Here is a 27,914-nt window from a genome sequence, read left to right as displayed (position 1 = left end):
ACTGGTCAATCTCCGACATTGGCCTTCTATGTATTTTCAAGTAACATATTTCTGCTTATGTTGATGATATTTTGAATTTGTTTTTCAACTTTGTTTCAAAGTTATTTTCTATTTTCTGTATTTGGGACTCTCCTGACCCCATAGTACCTTTATTGTCTGACATTTTTTTAAATATATTTTCTGTTTATTCACAGGTTTTGTAATATACCGTAATTATAAATAATGGCTGGTCACTTCCAAGTGACCCCAGCAGTGTTACAGGACAGCGCAGACGGTGCCATGTTTGTCCTCGATCGAAGGACAAAAAGACGAGATTTGTTTGCAATGAAGGCAAGAAGTTCATTTGTGAAGAACATGGCACTATGACGTGCAGTGAATGAAGGGCTACATTTATTGCCAGATCATTCGTTGTCATTATGTTTTTACTAAAATCCACACAGTTGCAGTTATTGTGCATTTTTTTATTGAATTTGAATACTTTCAATTATTAGTAAAGAATTTTGGTATAAAATTTCAGTTTGTGTTTGATGAAATAAATCACTTCAAAGTTACGTTTGATTTCATAGCTGTTCTGAAATGATGACGGAATAAAACGTGATTATTCTGAACAGCCCGCATGGTCATTTTAATGAAATATGATGATTTTTTTCATGGTTCCACAGCAGGGCTAAAGACAGAATGACCCAAGAGTGCGGAAACCCTGGAAAAAGAGTCCATAGAGTGCTGCAGTGTGGAGGGAATGTTACAATGCACAGACATTGGCTACGTAGTCATCCGGCAGAACACCCGGCGGACACACATCCAGCTGAAGTGTATTGCAGCGCACAAGATTGCCAGGTCTGTAGCCAGCAATACATGCTGCTGGCCAATTAAAAGCCAGCAACTAACGTCAGAGTAGACGTGACTGGGCACATGGCAGTGACGCCATGGGCACCCGTCGCTTGGACACTGAAGGAAGGCGAGTTGGAGTGTTAATTGTGGGTTTTTCGCTGTGCACTGAACAACAGTGGCGTCGGCAGGATGGGGGCACATGTACAAGCAATGGGTGCGCATATACAAGGATGGGGGAAATATGTATGGAATAGGGGAACATATAACAAAAGGACGGGGCAACATATACAAGGATCGGGGATCATATGCATGGAATGGAGGAGAATAAACTAGATTAGGGGGAGCATATCAATAGATTTGGGGTGCATATACCACAAGGACGGGAGAGCATATGCATGGAATGGGGGAGCATATTCCTTTCCATCTGTAGTCTGGTTCCCCTGCTCCTGTCTGTGACTGCTCTCAGCAGCCCCTTCCTGCGTTCTACACAAGTTGTTTTTTTCTAAACTAAAACCTCAGCATTCAAGTTAAATTGCCGTGTTAGCAGTTTGCCATAAATAAGTGGTGTTTGGGCACTTGGTCTGTAAAAAGGTTCGCCATCATTGGTATAGGAAATAACTTCATTTTATCCCGGTGCTCCATTAAATGCGGCAAAAAGGATTTAAAGGGGTAGTCCCATCTCCAAGATCCTATCCCAATATGTAGTAGGAATAATAATAATAATATTATTGTTTATTATTAAATAATATTAGCAAATAGCTCCAATTAGAAATGTAGTATAGTTATTCTGATTTGTTATATCTCTTTACTCATGTGCAGGCATTGCAGGACCTTAGGTATCCATGGCTACGACCACTAGCAACTAGCTAAGCGTCATTATATCAGTGGTCACAACCATGGATACCTAAGGTCCTGCACATGAGGAAAGAGACATAGCGTTAGTATGTCATGCGAGTGTGCACTTTTTCCTCACTTACCATCCATATGACATGCATATGCAATCTGTACAAAATGCATTTTTAACATCAGCTTTTACATACTGTAATTTTCTATGTCATTTAAAGCTAGTTTACAAACTAATAAAGCAATCAATGATGGATAAATAATCACAAGCCCCCTACATATAATAAATTAGCACCACTCATGTGGCACTAAAGGGTGTTTAGTCTTTATATTCTGCGAAAGGGCAATTTTCAGTTTTCTCAGACTATTAATACCAGCCCCCAGCTGTCTCCTTAGCCTTTGCTGGTTATTAAAAATAGGGGGGACCCCCACTTCATTTTTTTTTTTTTTCAAATTATTTATTAGCTAAATACAAGTACACAAAAATACACACGCAAAGCCATGATTATAAATCTCACTGACATCGTATCTATTCTCTCTATTCTGACCGTGTGCAATCTGAATTTACTGCACTCGGCTAATGAAATGTGTGCAAAAAAAAAAAAAAATATATATATATATATATATATATATATATATATATATATATATATATATATATATATATATATCGGACGGCACACGCATGGTCTTTTTATCATACGATTTTTTTCCTCACATACATTGACTTGCATTAGAGAGTCTCGGCCATTTTACATGTTCATATGCAGAATGCTGCAATTTTATCCTCATTCCAATTCCAGGTGTGGAAGATCTCACAGATGATTACTGCCTCATAGTATAATTTTTAATTCATGGGCCGGTGGCTATAGAAGATTTACAATGACAGGCACGGAGATCTTCTGCGGACCCCCGGCTGTCCAGACAACCCATCAGCGCTCCGCTATGACGTGACGCGTTTACAGTTAGCATGTGTTAAATGCTGCTGTTAAGAGATTGACAGCGGCATTTAACTTGTTAACAGTCGCTGGTGTATCACAAATCCACCCACAGATGTCAGAGGCACATGACAGCAGATCAGATCAGCCATCATGTGCAGGGAAAGATATGGACTTAGCAAGTCGTCACAGTGGCATTGCTTTCCTCTCGGGGAGAGTGATACTACATTCGGAGGCAAGAAAGGATAACTGTAACCAGGTACCACAAATATGAAACACATTCACACTCGAGGCCACCAGGGGGAGCTTTTGATCCCATCTACGAGGTATATGTATATATAACTGGTAGTCTGGAGGGAAAGTTAGAAAGTTTCAGACATCCGTCTGAGGAGGACAGAGGGTTTACGGAGTTGTGCATGCCCCCAGAGCTGCAGCTCCCGGAAAGAGACATTTTGAGAGCAGAATTGATTGCAGCGAGCGTGCAGGAAAAGCACAGGAGAGGAAACTAGAAGGGGACCAGCCCCGAGCACGCTGCCTCCTTCTGAGGCGCATAAACACCGGTAGCTGGAATACCGAGGTTATGAGGACCTCCACGCCTTACATCAGAGACCGGCAGGACAGCTAATTGCACGTTACCTGTCCGCACCCACACCCAGGAGGCACCGTGACACCCCGCAGAGCCGGATCATCAAAGAGATCCTATAAACAGGCTCAAGTCACCAGTCATACGGGTTTTGTCCTATCCCATCCAAGGGAGGGGGGGAAAAGAGATAGAGATAGAGAGAGATAACATCTGTGAGGACCTTATGTGAAGCTTAGCAGTAAGGGACTACACCACTACAGCGCAGAGGAAAGCTTCTATTCTCCACCTGGATAAGGGGACTCTGGACTTGCCTCCGAGCCGGCCGGACCCTACCGGCCCTGTGATCTGGTGCCCTGGACTGTGGCTGCTGAAACCAACAGTAAACAAGGTAAAGAGACTATAATCCTGTGTCCTCATTCTTCTCCGCACCTCTCACCATACCCGATCTACATACTGGGAAGCCCTGGGGATACACTTGACCTGTGGGAAGTTATACCATCTAGCTGCCATAACATCACCCCAGCGGACCTCTTAAAGCAGCGTCGGACACCCTGACCGAATACCACAGGTGGCGTCACGAACATACACTTTATCCCTTTAAAGACCTTTCCCTTTTCCATGGGCACCCAGGGCCATGGACCGGGTCACAGCCACCGTAACATCCCCCTGTGAACCGCAGGACCCGGTATCGGGTACCCCACGGCCCAGGAGTGGGCAACTCACCTGCATCAAAGGCAGTGAGACGTACCTATATGTCCAAGGTTGTGAAGGTTTAAAGTATAGTTTCTCTGAAACCACCACAGCTGCCCTGCTTTGGACAGCTTGAAGCAGATGACAGGTTCCCTTTAATGGATCATCTGCTACACAGGTGTAATATACAGAATAGCTCATTACACAATTACCTTAAATGTGCCATTGTCATTCTTCATAAAAGACACCAGAAAAATGTCCACAGGTGAAAGTGCAGATGTGATGAGAGCAATAGCCAGGGAAAATATTGCTGTGATGGTGGACACCGCTTCACTCTCCTGACAGCTCTGATATTTTCGGATGTAAACCCAACAAAAAGCCAAAATCGCCTGAAATAAAAATAAATCATCATTAGCTCAGCTTGTATAGAACTGTAAAGGGTTTTTTTGGGCTGAGAAGTGGAGGAGAGTATAGTTGGCACATGACAAACTATGCAAATCGCTTACTTGCGGTCACATGACTACACTCGGTCTTTTCATCTTAGGCCGGAAAAACCCTTTAACCTCTTTACCCCCAAGGGTGGTTTGCACGTTAATGACCGGGCCAATTTTTACAACTCTGACCATTGTCCCTTTATGAGGTTATAACGCTGGAACGCTTCAACGCATCCTGATGATTCTGACATTGTTTTCTCGTGACATATTGAACTTTATGATAGTGGTAAAATTTCATTGATATTACCTGAGTTTATTGGTGAAAAAACGGAAATTTGGCAAAAATTTAGAAAATTTGCAATTTTCCAATTTTTAGGCCCTTAAATCAGAGATATGTCACATAAAATACTTAATAAGTAACATTTCCCACATGTTTACTTTACATCAGCACAATTTTGGAACCAAAAATTTTTTTTGTTAGGGAGTTATAAGGGTTAAAATTTGACCAGCACTTTCTCGTTTTCACAACACCATTTTTTTTTAGGGACCACATCACATTTGAAGTCACTTTGATGGGTCTATATGATAGAATGGTGTCACACTTGGTTACTTTCTAAAAACTGCACCCCTCAAGGTGCTCAAAATCACATTCAAGAAGTTTATTAACCCTTCAGGGGTTTCACAGGAATTTTTGGAATGTTTAAAAGAAAATGAACATTTAACCTTTTTTCACAAAGAATTTACTTCAGCTCCGATTTGTTTTATTCTACCAAGGTTAACAGGAGAAAATCGAGCCCAAAATTGTTGCACAATTTGTCCTGAGTACGCCTATACCCCATATGTGGGGGTAAACCACAGTTTGGGCAGAGCTCGGTAGGGAAGGAGCGCAGTTTGACTTTTCAACGCAAAATTGGCTGCAATTGAGATGGGACGCCATGTTGCGTTTGGAGAGCCCCTTATGAGCCTAAACATTGAAACCCCCCACAAGTGACACCATTTTGGAAAGAAGACCCTCTAAGGAACTTATCTAGATGTGTTGTGAGAGCTTTCAACCCCCAAGTGTTTCACTACAGTTTATAACGCAGAGCCGTGAAAATAAAATTTAATATTTTTTTTTTCACAAAAATTGTTTTTAGCCCCCAGTTTTGCATTTTCCCCAAGGGTAAGGGTAACTGGATAAATTGGACCCCAAAAGTTGTTGTCCAATTTGTCCTGAGTACGCTGATACCCCATATGTGGGGGGGAACCACCGTTTGGGCGCATGGCAGAGCTCGGAAGGGAAGGAGCGCCGTTTGGAATGCAGACTTAGATGGATTGGTCTGCAGGCTTCACATTGCATTTGCAGAGCCCCTTATATACCTAAACAGTAGAAACCCCCCACAAGTGACCCCATATTGGAAACTAGACCCCCCAAGGAACTTATCTAGATGTGTTGTGAGAACTTTGAGCCCCCAAGTGTTTCACTACAGTTTATAACGCAGAGCCATGAAAATAAAAAATAATTTTTTTCCCACAAAAAGGGTTTTTAGCCCCCCAAACTTGTATTTTCCTAAGCGTAACAAGAGAAACTGGACCCCAAAAGTTGTTGTCCAGTTTGTCCTGAGTACGCCGATACCCCATATGTTGGGGTAAACCCCTGCTTGTGCGCACGGGAGAGCTCGGAAGGGAAGTAGCAATGTTTTACATTTTCAATGCAGAATTGGCTGGAATTGAGATCGGACGCCATGACACGTTTGGAGAGCCCTTGATGTGCCTAAACAGTGGAAACCCCCCAATTATAACTGAAACCCTAATCCAACAACACCCCTAACCCTAATCCCAACACCAACCACACCCCTAACACTAATCCCAACCATAACCCTAATCACACCCCTAACCCTGACACACCCGTAACCCTAATCCCAACACCAACCACACCCCTAACACTAATCCCAACCATAACCCTAATCACACCCCTAACCCTGACACACCCGTAACCCTAATCCCAACCGTAAATGTAATCCAAACCCTAACCCTAACTTTAGCCCCAACCCTAACCCCAACTTTAGCCCTAACACTAACTGTAGCCCTAGCCCCAACCCTACACCTAACCCTAATGGGAAAATGGAAATATATACATTTTTTAAATTTTATTATTTTTTCCCTAATTAAAGGGGTTATGAAGGGGGGTTCGATTTACTTTTATAGCGGGTTTTTTAGCTGATTTTTATGATTGGCAGCCGTCACACACTAAAAGACGCTTTTTATTGCAAAAAATAGTTTTTGCGTCTCCATTTTGAGAGCTATAATTTTTCCATATTTTGGTCCACAGAGTCATGTGAGGTCTTGTTTTTTGCGGGACGAGTTGACATTTTTATTGGTACCATTTTTGGGCATGTGACATTTTTTGATTGCTTTTTATTCCGATTTTTGTGAGGCAGAATGACCAAAAACCAGCTATTGAAGAATTTCTTTGGGCGGGTCGTTTATACCATTCCGCGTTTCGAAAAATTGATAAAGCAGTTTAATTCTTCGGGTCAGAACGATTACAGTGATACCTCATTTATATCATTTTTTTATGTTTTGACGCTTTTATACGATAAAAACTATTTTATATAAAAAATAATTATTTTTGCATCGCTTTATTCTGAGGACTATAACTTTTATTTTTTCGCTGATGATGCTGTATGGCGGCTCATTTTTTGCGGGACAAGATGACGTTTTCAGCGGTATCATGGTTATTTATACCCGTATTTTTGATTGCGTGTTATTCCATTTTTTGTTCGGTGGTATGATAAAGAGTTTTTTGCCTCTTTTTTTACGGTCTTCACTGAAGGGGTTAACTAGTGGGACAGTTTTATAGGTTGGGTTGTTACGGACGCGGCGATACTAAATATGTGTACTTTTGTTTTTTTTTTATTTAAATAAAGAAATGTATTTATGGGAACAATATATATATATTTTTTCTTTATTTAGGGATTTTTATTTTTTTTTAAACACTATAACATTGCCGCAGGGGGGACATCATTTTATAGGGTCAGTTCATTGATCTGACACTTTGCACAGCACTCAGCGATCTGACATGCAGGGATGCAGGCTTACCAGCGCTTGCTCTGAGCAGGCGCTGGTAAGCCACCACGCGGCCATTTTGGATCCGGGGCCTGCAGGGAGAAGGAGGTAGGAGACCCTCGGAGCACCGCGAGCACATCGCGTTGCTCCGAGGGTCTCAGGGAAGCACGCAGGGAGCCCCTTCCTGCACGATGCTTCCCTATACCGCCGGAACACTGCGATCATGTTTGATCGCGGTGTTCCGGGAATTAATGTGCCGGGGGAGGTCCGTGACCGCTCCTGGCACATAGTGCCAGATGTCAGCTGTGAAAGTCAGCTGACACCCGGCCGCGATCAGCCGCGCTTCCCCCGTGAGCGCGGTCGATCGCATATGACGTACTATCCTGACGGTGGTCATACGTGCCCACCCCACCTGTACGTCACATGTCAGAAAGGGGTTAACAAGCACCTTAGGCTTGTGTAATGCGCTGTCATCTTAACCCTACTCTAATAGATGCGCCTTTTCTGGTCAGCTGCGGGCTGCTATTATTAGGCTGGGGGACGCCCTATATCAATGGCCCCTTACCAGACAGAATACCAGCCCCCACCTGTGAGCTTTAGCAAGGCTGGTTGTCAAAAATGGGGGGGGACCCAACGCCATTTTTTAAATTATTTATTTAAATAATTGAAAAAAAAAAAAAAGCGTGAGGACCCCTCTATTCTTGAAGACTAGCCTTGCTGAAGCTGACAGCTGAGGTTTGCAGCTGTGAGCTGTGAGTTTTGTCTAGCTGGTTATCAAAAATAGGGGGGAACCCACACAGATTTTTTTTTAATTATTTATTTATTTATAGCGCAGGAGCGGCAGATGAAAACTCCCATCCGCCGCTCCTGCTCTCACTGTAATTAGCGGCTGTAGGTGTCAGATAATGGGATCAGTAGTCCCATCAGCTGACTACTGCAACCTCCTGCTCTGTGGCCTCCCCTCTAACACTCTCGCACCCCTCCAATCTATTCTAAACTCTGCTGCCCGACTAATCCACCTGTCCCCCCCGCTATTCCCCGGCCTCTCCCCTCTGTCAATCCCTTCACTGGCTCCCCATTGCCCAGAGACTCCACTACAAAACCCTAACCATGACACACAAAGCCATCCACAACCTGTCTCCTCCATACATCTGTGACCTCGTCTCCCGGTACTTACCTACACGCAACCTCCGATCCTCACAAGATCTCCTTCTCTATTCCCCTCTTATCTCCTCTTCCCACAATCGTATACAAGATTTCTCTCGCGTATCACCCCTACTCTGGAACTCTCTACCACAACATATCAGACTCTCACCTACCATCGAAACCTTCAAAAAGAACCTGAAGACCCACCTCTTCCGACAAGCCTACAACCTGCAGTAACCACCGATTGACCAAACAACTGCACGACTAGCTCTATCCTCACCTACTGTATCATCACCCATCCCTTGTAGATTGTGAGCCTTCGCGGGCAGGGTCCTCATTCCTCCTGTACCAGTTATGACTTGTATTGTTTAAGATTATTGTACTTGTTTTTATTATGTATACCCCTCCTCACATGTAAAGCGCCATGGAACAAATGGCGCTATAACAATAAATAATAATAATAATAATAAATAATAATACCAGTGACCGAAGGTGAAGTTTATACCTCTGATCTAGCTGAGCGATCCCGCCGTCTTCTGACAACGTGGGAGCCGCGGCTCTCTGACCGGCGGGGATGATTTCCCCACCGATCAGAAGCAATGTTTGCAGCGCTGTCATGCATATGACAGCGTGTCAAACACTGAATTGTCGGACCCCCATTCAAGTGAATGGGGTTCGGGTTCGCTCTGCTGGATGACAGGCTGCATGGACGCATCATGCAGCCTGCCATCTAAATGTAGCAGAGCCGAGTGACGTCAAATCCGGCTCTCCTTGACTTTTCTGTATAAAAGTCGACCTGCGTATTTGCAGCGTTTTTTCACCATCCAGAAAAAAATAAAAAATAAAAGATTTCTCTGATATTACAAAGTTTAGTGTTTTCATGTGAATTATTGATTTACGAAATAAAAATTAAATAGAATTACTCCTTAACGACCAACCAATAGGCAGCGGAAGATTGGAGGGGGCTCAGGAGCCGTGTCATTCAGCCATCATCTGGCTCTGGCAGCAGTAAGTGGAGCTGTGCTCTGTTAACCTATTAAATGTTGATGTCATTCTCTGACAGTGGCATTTACAGTGCGCATCCCAGGGGGAGTGCTATTCTAACCACCCTTCGGCAATCCCGATCACAGGGTGCAGAGGGGTGGCTTTGACATCCAGCGTCTACTGAAGACCACTGTGCCCGTCATGATCATACTCCTGTGAATGCCAGCTTCTGTCTGGCGTTCACAGAAGACCGAGATTTCTGCTATACATAGTATCACTGTGGTAATTTATAATACATAATATATATACAGTATGTATTATACTGTATAGATAAAAGGTGTAGTCGACACACTTGCAACTTTCCCTACAAAACTCGTAAGCGATGTTGACTTTAATGGAAGATTAAAAGCCAAATTGTATTTTTAGTTGTTCAGTTTCACACGATGCTGAAACTAAATGTACAACCTCAATATTTTTAAATCATAAGCAATGATAATTACAGCATTGTAAATGGCCGCATCAGTACCAAACAAGATGAATAGAAGCTTATGACAAAATAAATTGCATTTTACAACACGCAATATAATTAACGAAATCACTAAAAGATACATTACCAGATGCCTGAAATCTCAATTTTAAAATCACAACAGTTAACGAAATAAAGACCATTAGCTTCTTCTGTCATTTGTTCTGCTTTTACACGTACTCTAGCAATAAACCCATTCTAACTTAGTATTTCTACTTTTATTTCTACTTTATTAAATAGTTCTTTGCTCATATCCTAGATCTCAGGCCATATTCGGATCCCACTTTACGCCGCATTAAAGCTGAAAACTCTCCAAACAAGCACACTAATGGGCAGTCAATGGGGGCGAGAAAAATACGGATTACACACGGACCAACAGTGTGACTTGCGAGAAATACGCAGCGGCGTTCGATAGAAAAGCCGGCAATTTAGTGTGGTGTACAGTAAAATCACACTGACGGGTTAGAATAGAACAGATAAAATTAATGTCTACACATAGTATATTCTGGTATAACACGGTACCAAGATATACTTCTTTCCTGTACACATAGTATAGGTGTAATATATATATATATATATATATATATATATATATATATATATATATATATATATATATATATATATATATATATATATATATATATTATACACACACACGTATATACATAAATACATACATACACACACACACTAGATGGTGGCCCGATTCTAACGCATAGGGTATTCTAGAATATGCATGTCCACGTAGTAGATTACCCAGCCGCATAGTATATTGCCCAGCCACGGAGTATACAGCACAGAGCCATGTAGTATACAGACTTAAAATAAAAAAAAAAACATATACTCACCCTCCGTTGAAGTCCTGTCCCTGTGTGCGGTGCACGCAGCACCTTCTGGTCCCAGGGTTTGTATGGGCGCAGGACCTGTGATGATGTCGCGGTCACATGACCGTGACATCATGGCAAGTCCTTGTCGCATACCATCCTTGCCACCGGAACCTGCCGCTTGCATGGAGCGGTCACCGGAGAATCACGAGGAGCGGGAAAGGCGCCGGAATGTGAGTATATGATGATTTTTTTTTTTATTATTTTTAACCCCTTCATGACCCAGCCTATTTTGACCTTAAAGACCTTGCCGTTTTTTGCAATTCTGACCAGTGTCCCTTTATGAGGTAATAACTCAGGAACGCTTCGACGGATCCTAGCGGTTCTGAGATTGTTTTTTCGTGACATATTGGGCTTCATGTTAGTGGTAAATTTAGGTCAATAAATTCTGCGTTTATTTGTGATAAAAACGGAAATTTGGCGAAAATTTTGAAAATTTCGCAATTTTCACATTTTGAATTTTTATTCTGTTAAACCAGAGAGATATGTGACACAAAATAGTTAATAAATAACATTTCCCACATGTCTACTTTACATCAGCACAATTTTGGAAACAAAATTTTTTTTTGTTAGGAAGTTATAAGGGTTAAAATTTGACCAGCGATTTGTCATTTTTACAACGAAATTTACAAAACCATTTTTTTTAGGGACCACCTCACATTTGAAGTCAGTTTGAGGGGTCTATATGGCTGAAAATACCCAAAAGTTACACCATTCTAAAAACTGCACCCCTCAAGGTACTCAAAACCACATTCAAGAAGTTTATTAACCCTTCGGGTGCTTCACAGCAGCAGAAGCAACATGGAAGGAAAAAATGAACATTTAACTTTTTAGTCACAAAAATTATCTTTTAGCATCAATTTTTTTTATTTTCCAATGGTAAAAGGAGAAACTGAACCATGAAAGTTGTTGTCCAATTTGTCCTGAGTACGCTGATACCTCATATGTGGGGGTAAACCACTGTTTGGGCGCACGGCAGGGCTTGGAAGGGAAGGAGCGCCATTTGACTTTTTGAATCAAAAATTGGCTCCACTCTTTAGCGGACACCATGTCACGTTTGGAGAGCCCCCGTGTGCCTAAAAATTGGAGCTCCCCCACAAGTGACCCCATTTTGGAAACAAGACGCCCCAAGGAACTTATCTAGATGCATAGTGAGCACTTTGAACCCCCAGGTGCTTCACAAATTGATCCGTAAAAATGAAAAAGTACTTTTTTTTCACAAAAAAATTCTTTTCGCCTCAATTTTTTGTTGGGCAATTTCTCCCGAGTACGCCGATACCTCATATGTGGGGGTAAACCACTGTTTGGGCACTCGGCAGGGCTCGGAAGGGAAGGCGCGCCATTTCACTTTTTGAATGGAAAATTAGCTCCAATTGTTAGCGGACACCATGTCGCGTTTGGAGAGCCCCTGTGTGCCTAAACATTGGAGCTCCCCCACAAGTGACCCCATTTTGGAAACTAGACCCCCCAAGGAACTTATCTAAATGCATATTGAGCACTTTAAACCCCCAGGTGCTTCACAGAAGTTTATAACGCAGAGCCATGAAAATAAAAAATAATTTTTCTTTCCTCAAAAATGATTTTTTAGCCTGGAATTTCCTATTTTGCCAAGGATAATAGGAGAAATTGGACCCCAAATATTGTTGTCCAGTTTGTCCTGAGTACGCTGATACCCCATATGTGGGGGTAAACCACTGTTTGGGCGCACGGCAGGGCTCGGAAGGGATGGCACGCCATTTGGCTTTTTAAATGGAAAATTAGCTCCAATCATTAGCGGACACCATGTCACGTTTGGAGAGCCCCTGTGTGCCTAAACATTGGAGATCCTTCAGAAATGACCCCATTTTGGAAACTAGACCCCCAAAGGAACTAATCTAGATGTGTGGTGAGGACTTTGAACCCCCAAGTGCTTCACAGAAGTTTATAACGCAGAGCCATGAAAATAAAAAATAAAAATTATTTCCTCAAAAATGATCTTTTAGCCTGCAATTTTTTATTTTCCCAAGGGTAACAGGAGAAATTTGACCCCAAAAGTTGTTGTCCAGTTTCTCCTGAGTACGCTGATACCCCATATGTGGGGGTAAATCACTGTTTGGGCACATGCCGGGGCTCGGAAGTGAAGTAGTGACGTTTTGAAATGCAGACTTTGATGGAATGCTCTGTGGGCGTCACGTTGCGTTTGCAGAGCCCCTGATGTGGCTTAACAGTAGAAACCCCCCACAAGTGACCCCATTTTGGAAACTAGACCCCCAAAGGAACTTATCTAGATGTGTGGTGAGCACTTTGAACCCCCAAGTGCTTCATAGAAGTTTATAATGCAGAGCCGTGAAAATAATAAATACGTTTTCTTTCCTCAAAAATAATTATTTAGCCCAGAATTTTTTAATTTTCCCAAGGGTAACAGTAGAAATTTGACCCCAATATTTGTTGTCCAGTTTCTCCTGAGTATGGTGATACCCCATATGTGGGGGTAAACTACTGTTTGGGCACATGCCGGGGCTCGGAATTGAAGTAGTGACGTTTTGAAATGCAGACTTTGATGGAATGCTCTGCGGGCGTCACGTTGCGTTTGCAGAGCCCCTGAGGTGCCTAAACAGTAGAAACCCCCCACAAGTGACCCCATTTTGGAAACTAGACCCCGAAAGGAACTTATCTAGATGTGTGGTGACCACTTTGAACCCCCAAGTGCTTCATAGAAGTTTATAGTGCAGAGCCGTGAAAATAATAAATACATTTTCTTACCTCAAAAATAATTATTTAGCCCAGAATTTTTTATTTTCCCAAGAGTTACAGGAGAAATTGGACCCCAAAAGTTGTTGTCCAGTTTCTCCTGAGTACGCTGATACCCCATGTGTGGGGGTAAACCACTGTTTGGGCACACGTCGGGGCTCAGAAGGGAAGTAGTGACTTTTGAAATGCAGACTTTGATGGAATGGTCTGCGGGCGTCACATTGCGTTTGCAGAGCCCCTGGTGTGCCTAAACAGTAGAAACCCCCCACAAGTGACCCCATTTTAGAAACTAGACCCCCCCAAGGAACTTATCTAGATATGTGGTGAGCACTTTGAACCCCCAAGTGCTTCACAGACGTTTACAACGCAGAGCCGTGAAAATAAAAAATCATTTTTCTTTCCTCAAAAATTATGTTTTAGCAAGCATTTTTTTAGATTCACAAGGGTAACAGGAGAAATTGGACCCCAGTAATTGTTGCGCAGTTTATCCTGAGTATGCTGGTACCCCATATGTGGGGGTAAACCACTGTTTGGGCACACGTCAGGGCTCGGAAGTGAGGGAGCACCATTTGACTTTTTGAATATGAGATTGGCTGGAATCAATGGTGGCGCCATGTTGCGTTTGGAGACCCCTGATGTGCCTAAACAGTGGTAACCCCTCAATTCTACCTCCAACACTAACCCCCCCACACCCCTAACCCTAATCCCAACTGTAGCCATAACCCTAATCACAACCCTAACCACAACCCTAATTCCAACCCTAACCCTAAGGCTATGTGCCCACGTTGCGGATTCGTGTGAGATATTTCCGCACCATTTTTGAAAAATCCGCGGGTAAAAGGCACTGCGTTTTACCTGCCGATTTTCCGCGGATTTCCAGTGTTTTTTGTGCGGATTTCACCTGCGGATTCCTATTGAGGAACAGGTGTAAAATGCTGCGGAATCCGCACAAAGAATTGACATGCTGCGGAAAATACAACGCAGCGTTTCCGCGCGGTATTTTCCACACCATGGGCACAGCGGATTTGGTTTTCCATAGGTTTACATGGTACTGTAAACCTGATGGAACACTGCTGCGAATCCGCAGCGGCCAATCCGCAGCCAAATCCGCACCGTGTGCACATGGCCTAATTCTAAAGGTATGTGCACATGCTGCGGAAAACGCTGCGGATCCGCAGCAGTTTCCCATGAGCTTACAGTTCAATGTAAACCTACGGGAAACAAAAATCGCTGCACACATGCTGCGGAAAAACTGCACGGAAACGCAGCGGTTTACATTCCGCAGCATGTCACTTCATGGTGCGGATTCCGCAGCGGTTTTACAACTGCTCCAATAGAAAATCGCAATTGTAAAACCGCAGTGAAATGTGCAGAAAAAACGCAGTAAATCCGCCATAAATCCGCAGCGGTTTAGCACTGCGGATTTATCAAATCCGCAGCGGAAAAATCCACAGAGGACCAGAATACGTGTGCACATACCAAAACCCTAACCCTAGCCCTAACCCTACCCCTAACCCTACCCCTACCCCTATTCTAACATTAGTGGAAAAAAAAAAATTATTTATTTTTTTATTGTCCCTACCTATGGGGGTGACAAAGGGGGGGGGTCATTTATTATTTTTTTTATTTTGATCACTGAGATATAATCTATCACAGTGATCAAAATGCACTTTGGAACGAATCTGCCGGCTGCGCCCGCCATTTTGGAAGATGGCGGCGCCCAGGGAGAAGACGGACGGGACCCCGGCAGGATCGGTAAGTATGATGGGGTGGGGGGGGGACCACGGGGGGGGGGGGGGAATCGGAGCACGGGGGGGGGGAATCGGAGCGCGGCAGGCGTGGAACGGAGCACGGGGGGCTGGAACGGAGCACGGGGGGGCTGGAACGGAGCACGGGGGGTGGAACGGAGCACGGGGGGTGGAACGGAGCACGGGGGGTGGAACGGAGCACGGGGGGTGGAACGGAGCACGGGGGGTGGATCGGAGTGCAGGGGGGGTGATTGGAGCACGGGGGGAGCGGACAAGAGCACGGGGGGGAGCGGAGCACGGGGGGAGCGGACAAGAGCACGGGGGGGAGCGGAGCACAGGACGGAGGGGAGCCGGAGCAGTGTACCGGCCAGATCGGGGGGCTGGGGGGGTGGGTGGGGGCACACTAGTATTTCCAGCCATGGCCGATGATATTGCAGCATCGGCCATGGCTGGATTGTAATATTTCACCAGTTATAATAGGTGAAATATTACAAATCGCTCTGATTGGCAGTTTCACTTTCAACAGCCAATCAGAGCGATCGTAGCCACGAGGGGGTGAAGCCACCCCCCCTGGGCTAAACTACCACTCCCCCTGTCCCTGCAGATCGGGTGAAATGGGAGTTAACCCTTTCACCGGATCTGCAGGGACGCGATCTTTCCATGACGCCACATAGGCGTCATGGGTCGGATTGGCACCGACTTTCATGACGCCTACGTGGCGTCATGGGTCGGGAAGGGGTTAACATTAGATCTTTTTACTATTGAGGCTGCATAGGCAGCATCAATAGTAAAAAAGTTGGTCACACAGGGTTAATAGCAGCGTTAATGGAGTGCGTTACACCGCAGCATAACGCGGTCCATTAGCGCTGCCATTAACCCTGTGTGAGGGCTGACTGGAGGGGAGTATGGAGCGGGGGACTGACTGCGGGGAGGAAGGAGTGGCCATTTTCTTCTGGATTATGCCAGTCGCTGATTGGTCGTGGCTGTTTTGCAGCGACCAATCAGCGACTTGGATTTCCATGCCAGACAGAGGCCGCGACCAATGAATATCCGTGACAGAAAGAAGGACAGACGGAAGTGGCCCTTAGACAAATATATGTCTAATATATAAAGCTGAATGTGTGTGTGTGTGTGTGTGTGTGTGTGTGTGTGTGTGTGTGTGTGTGTGTGTGTGTGTGTGTGTGTGTGTGTGTGTGTGTGTGTGTATGTGTGTGTGTATGTATGTATGTCCGGGATTGGCATCTGCACCGTCGCAGCTACAGCCACAAAATTTTGCACAGTCACACGTCTGGACCCCGAGAGCGTCGTAGGCTATGTTGTGAGGCGAAATTTTAACCCCGCGCGTTCCAATTCACCAAACAATTTTGCCCTTATCTACATAATGGGGAAAAACCGAAAGGAAAAGTGTTGGAGGCAAATTGACAGCTGCCAGATGTGAACAAGGGGGGCTTAAAGAGTGAGAGCGATGGCGCCAAAGAGTATATACCGTACAGTTGCTAAGGTGGGGCCCTGACATGGGATACTCATCACACACGGGGATATGAACACACACAAAATGCGCCACACACTACCACGTGCTTGAACACATATACAACCCTCAGCACAAATTTCACCACACATGCACCAACTTCGCCACATAAAAGTTAAAAACACAAAAGTCGCCGCTCAAAACTCGCCACGCGCAAAACTCGCCACACGCAAAACTTGTACAAGCAAAAAAATTGCCACATGCACAAAAGTTGCAACACATGCAAAAGTTGCCTCACACAAAACTTGCATACTCAAAACGCACCAAACATAAAAGTCGCCACGCGCAAAACTCGCCATGCGCAAAACTTGCTGCACACAACTTGCTACACTAACCTGTCACATGCAACTTAACTCAAAAAGTTGCTACACGCATGTCACCACACAAAACTCAACACACACAACTTGACACATGAAACTCACCCTAAAACACACACAAGTCTGGTATTATCCTTCAAAAATAAAAATCTGATTAATAAGCAGACAAACAACAAGAGCAACAAATGTACCATATAGGAAATCTGGCAGCTGTCAGTCACATGACCTGTCTATCATGTGTATGTGTGAGCTAATATATACTGCCAGGGGGGAAGGGCTTCCTGTTGGCTGGGGATTTATCAGGCTGTCAATTTAGCTTACAAATACTAAGGTAAAAATACTGAGCAAATAACGTGTGAACGCGGTCTAATACAGGAGGAGATGACACACATCTATAATATAAGGCTGGGAGCGTCACTCTGTCCGAAGCCTTTATAGACTGCGCAAGCGCCGGCGCAGTCTGGACCCCACAGAGTGACGCTCCCAGGAGATCGCGGTATGCGTAAGTACTGAATGCACACCGCGATCTCCAACGGATAGGAGGGACGCGCCAGGAGGGTGCGTATAAGCTATATTCACCTGTCCCATTCCAGCGCTACCGGCCGCTCTGTCCTCCGGGTCCTCTGCCTGTGATGGTCACAGTTCAGAGGGTGCGATGACGCGCTTAATGCGCGCCGCCCTCTGACTGAACAGTCACAGCCAGAGGAACCGGAACACAGAGCGGCACGCAACGCTGGATCAGGGCCAGGTGAATATAGCAATTGTCGGGGGCCTGATCTAGCGGTGACTCCGGCACCTGACCCCCCACAGCGAGCCGGTGTCCCCGCCTGCTCAGGCCCCCCAGCATTCGGCGCCCAGCGACGATAGGAGAGTATGGTATTTTTTTTTATATATATCGCAGCAGCATACGGGGCACATACTATGGAGCATCTTATGGGGCCATCAACCATAATGGAGCAGTGTACGGGGGCATATACTATGGAGCATCTTATGGGGACCATAAACCTTTAAACCTTTAGCGTATGGGCCATATGGATGGGAGCAGCAAATTACAGAGTGGTGACGCAGGATGGCAGCAGCACATGACAGAACGGGGGCGCAGGATGGCAGCAGCACATGACAGAACAGGGGCGCAGGATGGCAGAGGGAGAGGGAGAAGAAAAGCCGGTAATTCAATTGCCGGCTTTTGCCATCTCCTTCCCAAACCCGACAGGATATAAGACATGGTTTATATACAGTAAACCTTTTCATATCCCTTTTTTTTTGCATATTCCTCACTACTAATGTTAGTAGTGTGTATGTGCAAAATTTGGGCGCTCTAGCTGGTAAAATAAAGGGTTAAATCGCGGAAAAAACTGGTGTGGGCTCCCGTGCAATTTTCTACGCCAGAGTGGTAAAGCCAGTGACTGAGGGCAGATATTAATAGCCTAGAGAGGGACCATGGTTATTGCCCCCCCCCCTGGCTAAAAACATCTGCCCCTAGCCACCCCAGAAAAGGCATCTCTGGAAGATGCGCCTATTCTGGCACTTGGCCACTCTCTTCCCACTCCTGTGTAGCAGTGGGATATGGGGTAATAAAGGGTTAATGTCACCTTGCTATTGTAAGGTGACAATAAGCCAGGTTAATAATGGAGAGGTGTCAAGAAGACATCTATTCATTATTAATCCTATAGTAATAAAGGGTTAATAATACACACACATTATGAAAAAAGTATTTTAATGAAATAAAGACACAGGGTGTTGTAATAGTTTATTATACTCTCAATCCAATTGAAGACCCTTGTCACCTGAAACAAAGTTAAAAAAAAAACAAAAAACCAACAATATCCCATACCTTCCGTTGTTCAGTCTTGTCCCATGCTGTAAATCCATCTGAAGGGGTTAAATAATTTTACAAGCAGAGGCCTGCTAATGCAGATATTAATATCTGCCCTCAGTCACTGGCTTTACCACTCCGGCGGAGAAAATTGCGCGGGAATCCACGCCACTTTTTTTCCGCGATTTAACCCTTTATTTTACCAGCTAGAGCGCCCAAATTTTGCACATACATACTACTAACATTAGTAGTGAGGAACATGCAAAAAAAAAAGGGATATGAAAAGGTTTAGGGTATGTTCACACGTTCCTGATTTCCATCCTTTTTTTTTCAGGACTGAAACCGCAGCTCTTGGCAGAAAACGCAGATCCTTTTTTTGGTCCTTTTTTTGTAGTTTTTGGTGCGTTTTTTGATCCTTTTTTTTATGCAGTTTTCTATGCAGAGTCTGTGTGTTTTCTAGGAAGTTTTTTTAGGGTTAAAATGGCTGAAAATACCCTAACCCTAACCCTATTCTAACCTTAGTGGAAAAAAAAAAAAAATTCTTAATTTTTTTATTGTCCCTACCTATGGGGGTGACAAAGGGGGGGGGTGTCATTTACTATTTTTTTATTTTGATCACTGAGATATAACCTATCTCAGTGATCAAAATGCACTTTGGAACGAATCTGCCGGCCGGCAGATTCGGCGGGCGCACTGCGCATGCGCCCGCCATTTTGCAAGATGGCGGCGCCCAGGGAGAAGACGGCCGGATGGACACCGGGAGGCCGGGTAAGTATAAGGGGGGGAGATTACGGCACGGGGGGGGCATCGGAGCACGGGGGGGGGCATCGGAGTACGGGGTGGGGCATCGGAGCATGGGGGGTGGGATCGGGGCAGCCACACTCCGCCCACGCACTTCCGCCCGCTTCCCCGCACTTCCTGCTGCAGCGGTTCGGCACCACAAACCGCAATAAAACCCGCAGATATATTTTTGATCTGCGGGTTTTACTGCGGGTTTGACCTCACAATGGAGGTCTATGGGTGCAGAACCGCTGCGGCTCCGAAAAAAGAAGTGACATGGTACTTCTTTTTTACCGCGGCTATTCAGCGCGGCTTTTTTTTCCCGATTCCCGCATCATGTGCACAGTGGTTCCTGTTTTCCATAGGGTACAGTGTACTGTACCCTGCATGGAAAACAGCTGCGGAACCGCAGCGGCAAAAACGCTGCGGTTCCGCAGAAAAAAAACGCACTGTGTGAACATGGCCTTACTGTATGTAAACCATGTCTCATATCAAGTTGGTTTTGGGAAGGAGATAGCAAAAGCCGGCAATTGAATTACCGGCTTTTCTGCTATCTAGCGCTATATGAAATATATATATATATATATATATATATATACACATACATACATACATACATACATACATACATACATACATATATATATATATATATATATATATATATATATATATATATATATACACATACATACACACTGTATGTATGTTTTAACGAATATTTTAGCCCATGGATCCATTGTATGTCCGTTTTGCAAGCCGGCGAGAAAATCTCGTAGTACGGATGCCATACGGATTACATACGGAGGATGACATGGGCAAAATACGCTGACACACCCTGCCTACAGAGGACATACGGATCACTATTTTGGGAACATTTTATGCGTATTACGGCCGTAAAAAACGGACCGAATTTTCGTACGCCTAGTGTGACGCCGGCCTTAAACTAAGGCCAACAGCACAATGAACATAGCCTTAGGCTAGGTTCAGATTGTGTTAGTGCAATCCGTTTAGCGCCTAGCGCTAGCGGATTGCGCCAACGCAATGTGTTGTAAAGGGGTCGCGTTAAACGTCCCCGCTCTCGCAGATCTCAGATCTGCGAGAGCGGAGAACGGACCGCGGGCGCGCCTCGGACGCTGCAAGCAGCGTCCGCGGCACGCCACAAAACACCGGCACATCGCTAGCGCATGCCGAAAATGGCACGCGCTAGTGATGCGCGTCCCCATTGCTGTTAATGGGCGCGCTAACGGACGCGTTGCACGGCGTTAATTTCGCCGTGCAACGCTGTCCGTTAGCGCGGTCCCATTAACGCAATGGGAACCTAGCCTTATATGTCCTCATTCATGTTATTTTCACTTAGGGCATGTGTTCATGGATTTTCATATGGAAATATCCAATACTAAGGCATTCCGGGAGACATGATGTGTTGGTGGCCATGAGGACGGGGTTTGGGAAACACTCAGCTAACACAGCATAGCAAATGTGGTGCCAATATTCAAAAAGGGCTCTAAAAGTGAACCTGGAAATTATAGGCCAGTAAGTCTAACCTCTATTGTTGGTAAAATATTTGAAGGGTTTCTGAGGGATGTTATTCTGGATTATCTCAATGAGAATAACTGTTTAACTCCATATCAGCATGGGTTTATGAGAAATCGCTCCTGTCAAACCAATCTAATCAGTTTTTATGAAGAGGTAAGCTATAGGCTGGACCACGGTGAGTCATTGGACGTGGTATATCTCGATTTTTCCAAAGCGTTTGATACCGTGCCGCACAAGAGGTTGGTACACAAAATGAGAATGCTTGGTCTGGGGGAAAATGTGTGTAAATGGGTTAGTAACTGGCTTAGTGATAGAAAGCAGAGGGTGGTTATAAATGGTATAGTCTCTAACTGGGTCGCTGTGACCAGTGGGGTACCGCAGGGGTCAGTATTGGGACCTGTTCTCTTCAACATATTCATTAATGATCTGGTAGAAGGTTTACACAGTAAAATATCGATATTTGCAGATGATACAAAACTATGTAAAGCAGTTAATACAAGAGAAGATAGTATTCTGCTACAGATGGATCTGGATAAGTTGGAAACTTGGGCTGAAAGGTGGCAGATGAGGTTTAACAATGATAAATGTAAGGTTATACACATGGGAAGAGGGAATCAATATCACCATTACACACTGAACGGGAAACCACTGGGTAAATCTGACAGGGAGAAGGACTTGGGGATCCTAGTTAATGATAAACTTACCTGGAGCAGCCAGTGCCAGGCAGCAGCTGCCAAGGCAAACAGGATCATGGGGTGCATTAAAAGAGGTCTGGATACACATGATGAGAGCATTATACTGCCTCTGTACAAATCCCTAGTTAGACCGCACATGGAGTACTGTGTCCAGTTTTGGGCACCGGTGCTCAGGAAGGATATAATGGAACTAGAGAGAGTACAAAGGAGGGCAACAAAATTAATAAAGGGGATGGGAGAACTACAATACCCAGATAGATTAGCGAAATTAGGATTATTTAGTCTAGAAAAAAGACGACTGAGGGGTGATCTAATAACCATGTATAAGTATATAAGGGGACAATACAAATATCTCGCTGAGGATCTGTTTATACCAAGGAAGGTGATGGGCACAAGGGGGCATTCTTTGCGTCTGGAGGAGAGAAGGTTTTTCCACCAACATAGAAGAGGATTCTTTACTGTTAGGGCAGTGAGAATCTGGAATTGCTTGCCTGAGGAGGTGGTGATGGCGAACTCAGTCGAGGGGTTCAAGAGAGGCCTGGATGTCTTCCTGGAGCAGAACAATATTGTATCATACAATTATTAGGTTCTGTAGAAGGACGTAGATCTGGGTATTTATTATGATGGAATATAGGCTGAACTGGATGGACAAATGTCTTATTTCGGCCTTACTAACTATGTTACTATGTTACATATGAAAGCAGCATAAAATAGGAAGAGGAAAAAGAACCCGATTCCAGCACTAGGTGACTGAGTGTTGCCTATGGAGCTTTGGTGTACATGGATGTTCAGGTGGAATTGCTTCAAAAATCGACATTTTAAAAACACTTCTAATGATGTGAATTTTGAAGCAAATCTCTAAAATCAAGGGAGAATTAAAAAAAAAGTCTGTGTGATAGTCAGTATGTTCATCATGGATTTTTTATTTGGATTTTCCAGCATGTTCTACTCCAAAATTCACATGGTAAACTGGTTCAAATACTCTAATATGTCTTCAATTCATTTCAATGGTAAACACACAATTCACAAGGTTCTGTTTTGGGTTTTATTCAATATGGAAATAGCAGCATCATGTCAAATTATTGATGTGTTTCATGCCCCAGCCCCTTCCTGTTCCCAGAAAAAATAGTGCTTACACAAAAAAGAAAAAAAAATACATGTGAACACACCCTTACTGGGCTTCTTGCTGTATTTTTGACAAAACTGGCTATCCCAGCCCCCCACCACTAATGATTGGCAGCTTTCATTCTCTGCACAATGCAGACAGAACCTGGTCATTCGATGTTGGAGGCAGCGTCAGACTGAGCTCAGAATTGAGAAGACTAGCAGAGCTGCAGAAGATCAAATAGTGATTTTATCAAAACTACAGCAATGGGCCTGGTACACGCTGCTGTAACTAGTCTATTTCATACCGTCCTCAGACTGACTAGGTTTATGGTTCCCAGACTCCTTGCAGACAGCAATCTTTGCCCTACAGTCGGCTTTCTGGAGCACGAGAGTTTGGCAGTTTTGCCCAATTTCAGAGTGACACAATTGTGTTGCTCATCCGGTCACCAGGCAAGCACACACTTACAATGTCCTCCTTTACCCCATGCCTGTCATTCTTCTGTACATTCCTTGTGCTTTGCGTTTCTATTTTAACACATTCATGACTGGGCATGTTATTTTACTGTGCTTCTGGTTTTTTCTCCCCTTCTTACCAGGACCTGATCTATTTTTTTTTTTTTATTGCTCCGTCAATATAGCCTAATGAAAGAATTTACCATTATTTGGGGGTATTTTTTCTGTCTTTACAGCGATTACCATACATGTTCATTCATCGTACATTTCCAGACGCAGCTCTACGAGATTTTTATATTGTAGAAGGAGGTAGATTCTTACAATGTTTACATTAAAAAAAAATTTTTTTAGACCGCTTGGAAGACATGAACCTGCCATTGTCTGACATACTATGGGAGTATAGAGAAAAACGCTGCTCTTCTTTGAAGCCCATAAACAGGCCGGTCCTTCACAAGGCCACCGCCAAGACAGGTGTTAGGGCCTTCAGCATGCGCACAGAGGGAAGGTTTGGTAAGCAGGAGAAACATCACGACCCCCATACTACGGCAATGTGATTTCAGAGGTTAGAAGCAGCAGCTGGAGATCAGACCTGCTCACTGCCTCTCCTGGGCATGCTGTCGGCTCAGTTCCTGCGTCTGCGTTATACCCGACACTAAACATACCAGTAGGTCCAACGTTGAGAAGGTTAACCCCTTAGCGACAGTTTTGGTCTTCATGACCAAGCAACGTTTTTCAAGTTTGACACCTGTAACCTTTCGTGGTAATTTTGGAATGCTTCTACATTTCCCAGTGACTGAGTTGTTTTTTGTGACACATTGTATTTTACAGTAGTAGCACATTTAGGTCGATTTGTGTTACACTCATTTATAAAAATATCGGATTTTATGAAAATTTTGAAATATTGTAAAATCTAATTGTATATACGTGTACTTTACTGCTCTTGATTCCAGGCAGATTCATCAGGGTCCAGTTTCTGGGACCCCCTATCGAGCGTTGAACCCTCCCAATCCCCAAGAACTACACAGCTCAAACAAACATGTCTAAAGGCAGACATGGAGAAGGGATTTATTCATTGTGATTCATGCATCCAGCCAGCTGTATATCAGTCGGAGCAGCCTTCTGCGTTTCTGCGGCCTGCCCGTGCAGTCTGCACTCCAAGTGCGATGCCTGAATGTCTTCATTTGGCCTAAAATTAGGAACAATTTTTGTCTTTTTCAGAGAATTTTACAAACCTAATTTTATTTTTTAGGGGTCTCATCAAACAGGCACATAGCAGATCAGCGTGCAGTCTGAGTGCTCAGACCCAATAATACGGTACGCCCTGCAGTGGCTGATGGGCTCCTGAATTGGCCAATTTGTGCACCAAGTACCTTCATTGTTAACCTAGTTTCTGTAAAGTAATGTGGTTCCAATTTCATACTTTCAATGTTTGCACATTATAGTGTTTCAGATGGCAGCTGTGTTTTCTTGGCTACGCTGACTGCTTGCACCTGTTCACACTTGTGTTATTGTGTTTGGAGCAGCCGGTCAGTTTTTTTATTCCACTACTAACCCAAGCACACCAGTGATGTATCACCCGGACTGAGGGTCCGTAGGAATCAGGTGGCTCCTGCAGTGGTCGGGTCCACGGCTCAGACAACATATAGTATACTGGAGCACACGGCGCTGCGGACAACACAACCGAAGGACCGGGCTCTGGGCGGTGTGCACAGTGGACCAGTCATCGCTGCACATGGGCATTATATGATTTTTCTCCGGAAGTTGCCCCAAAAATAACATTTTATTAAATATCATTAAAATGCCACCAACCTGTGGCTACACCACACAGAACACAAAACAAACACCACCGTGAAAATACTAGTGTGGGAAATGGAAAATCCCTACAAGATACCTATGCTGGTGTCCACCTATCTGCGGGGGTTGGCGCCCTAAGGGATACGATTCTGGCGCCCCCGCTCAGTGGCAGCTGACCCTAGGGTCCCTAATCGACCCCAACGATCCAAATGGGTCCCTCTGCCCACACAAAAATGAACTAAAGGTGCCCTTATAAATCTAGACATAGATCACACCTATAAATAGGGAACCCTGTACCCCACACATGCAATAAAAACATTAGAGAACATGTAGAAGGATTTTTGACGAAAATCAAATGCAATTTGCACAATCGCTGATTTATAAAGAAACTTATCTTTCTCATATATTATTGCAATGCACCTGAACCACAAAATATAGCTATAATTCATGACCGTTGGTATATATGATGTTGCTATAGGTCACAGCTGTTAGACACTCCCAACAACCCCTAATATATATATGCTCCAAATCAGGATCAAGCTCATGTCCGAGTTAGATGCCGTTCCTTTCAAGTGTCACCCTTATATCAACGATCAATATCCCCCTCATGATAATTATTCGTGGGGACAATGTCACATAGGTGAAAACACTCAAGGAACATGATACCCATCGCCAGGTGAGGTGCCGTCAGCCTAATGTCGGTTTGGCCTCAACGCGTTTCGCCTCTCCGGCTCATCAGGAGGCCCGATGTTATACCATGTGTCTCGATGGTTTGTGATAAGTATATGGGCAACTTCCCCCACACTGCAGGTCACAGGCAGCCTGAAGCCATCCCTGATCCCACAAGGCACCCTATTAACCCCATGTCGCCCCCTGGCACAGTGTACAGCGAGGATCGTCCATACAAGCACACTGGAGGTCTGCAGACAGCCCCATACACCGCAGTACTCCCCAGTGCCCATCTCCCACAGATCGGGTGGTCGCCCTAGCACAGCTACACTGCGTGCCATGGAACCAGCAGCACGTGGATGTGTGAGGCTTGTGTACCCCCGGGCACAGGCTGCACTATGGCACTTCCTGGATGGGCGGGCACCGTACGCCCCCTGATGCCACACAGTCCCCCCACTCCTGCACCGGCGCCTACCAGCAGCACCAGCCCGAAGATGCTCCAGCCGATCACCAGGTCAGCCGCCATCGCTCCGCTTCCTGTTTCCCCCGCAAACCCCGTGACAGCTGCTCCTGCCCGTAGCGGTGCGGGAATAGCGTCCAATCCCGGGGCTCGGCCCGCCTCCTTCCTGTGCTGGGGACCTGGGGGCGGAGCCAGGGCGGCACTCGGAAGCGTCCCCGTGACCACGGCAACAAGGGAGAGTCGCGTTACTGGCAGCAGCCGTGATCGGCAGCACTGTCACTGCTGGAGACAAAGGTCCCTGCCCGCCCGGCACCGAGCTCCGTGTATGGCGCCTGCACGGGGCAGTACCTTCTTACTTGTATGGATTTTATGGCTTCATTAACCCTTACCACTTATGAAGCCAGAAGAGTCATAACGTTATTCCCCCCTCCCTGACAGACATATGAGATTACTGTATAATGTACCGAAAACCATTCCAAAATTCCACCTGAGTAAGAAAGATACCCTTTGGCAGGCCCTAGGTGCAACATTGCCCGTGCTGACCCCAGTCTGCTGCCTGCAGCCCCAAACTGAACTGCAATGCTGGCACGTGGGGGTACACTGGTAAGGGGGTAGCTGCAGAGTCAGTGTGCTGCCCTGGCTAATGTTCTGCAGGAAAGCCATACGTCCTGGCAACCGTGCCTAACTAGAGTCTGATGGGCCCTGCTGCAAGATAAGGACCGGGCCCACCCCATACTGAATATGCTAGATATATATATATATATATATATATATATATATATATATATATATATATATATATATATACACTATATAATTGTCTAAGGGTCTGTTTCCACGATCAGGAAACGCATAGAGCTGCAGCGTCAGACACGCAGCGTCCAGATGTTACAGCATAGTGGAGGGGATTTAATGAAATCCCGTCTCCACTATGCGTGGTAACACGCACGCGGCGGCCCTGCGACTCCGGACATGCTGCGCGTCTTTTCAGATCGCAGCATGTCCGTATATCTTGCGGCGACGCTGCGTCGCCGCAAGATATAGCACAGGGCCCTATGGTGGGGAGCGATGATCCCGGATGTGTGCTATGAACACATCCGGCATCATCGCGTCCCAGAAGGGGGCGGAGCTTAGCGCAGAGCGGCTAAGCCGCTCCGGCGATACCGCCGGCCATCCTGAAAGTGGAAACATACCCTAAGGGGTACTTCCGTCTGTCCTTCTGTCACGGTTATTCATTCTCTGATTGGTCTCGGCAGCTGCCTGTCATGGCTGCCGCGACCAATCAGCGACAGGCACAGTCCGATTAGTCCCTCCCCTACTCCCCTGCACTCACTGCCCGGCGCCAGCTTGGTAATCCCCTCGACTCAC

The 27,914-nt window shown here is 45.1% G+C and overlaps 1 protein-coding gene across 1 annotated transcript in view; it reads right to left on the bottom strand.

Moving 5' to 3' along the window:
• The window catches only part of LMBRD1 (LMBR1 domain containing 1), a 354,508-nt gene extending 327,799 nt beyond the window's left edge, over positions 1-26,709 (bottom strand). Inside the window, exons 1-2 of the mRNA XM_069726658.1 lie at positions 26,562-26,709; positions 4,098-4,274 (exon numbers count right to left, since the gene is read on the bottom strand). Coding sequence (XP_069582759.1) covers positions 4,098-4,274; positions 26,562-26,612 — 228 coding nt within the window. The 5' untranslated portion in view covers positions 26,613-26,709. The remainder of the gene's footprint in view (positions 1-4,097; positions 4,275-26,561) is intronic.
• Positions 26,710-27,914: the final 1,205 nt, after the last annotated feature.

The sequence above is a fragment of the Ranitomeya imitator genome, chromosome 5, assembly GCF_032444005.1.
Source record: "Ranitomeya imitator isolate aRanImi1 chromosome 5, aRanImi1.pri, whole genome shotgun sequence".
NCBI classification, from domain to species: Eukaryota; Metazoa; Chordata; class Amphibia; order Anura; family Dendrobatidae; genus Ranitomeya; species Ranitomeya imitator.
The sequence above is the reverse complement of the archived record's forward strand: the minus strand, read 5'-3'. Positions and strand labels throughout refer to the sequence as shown.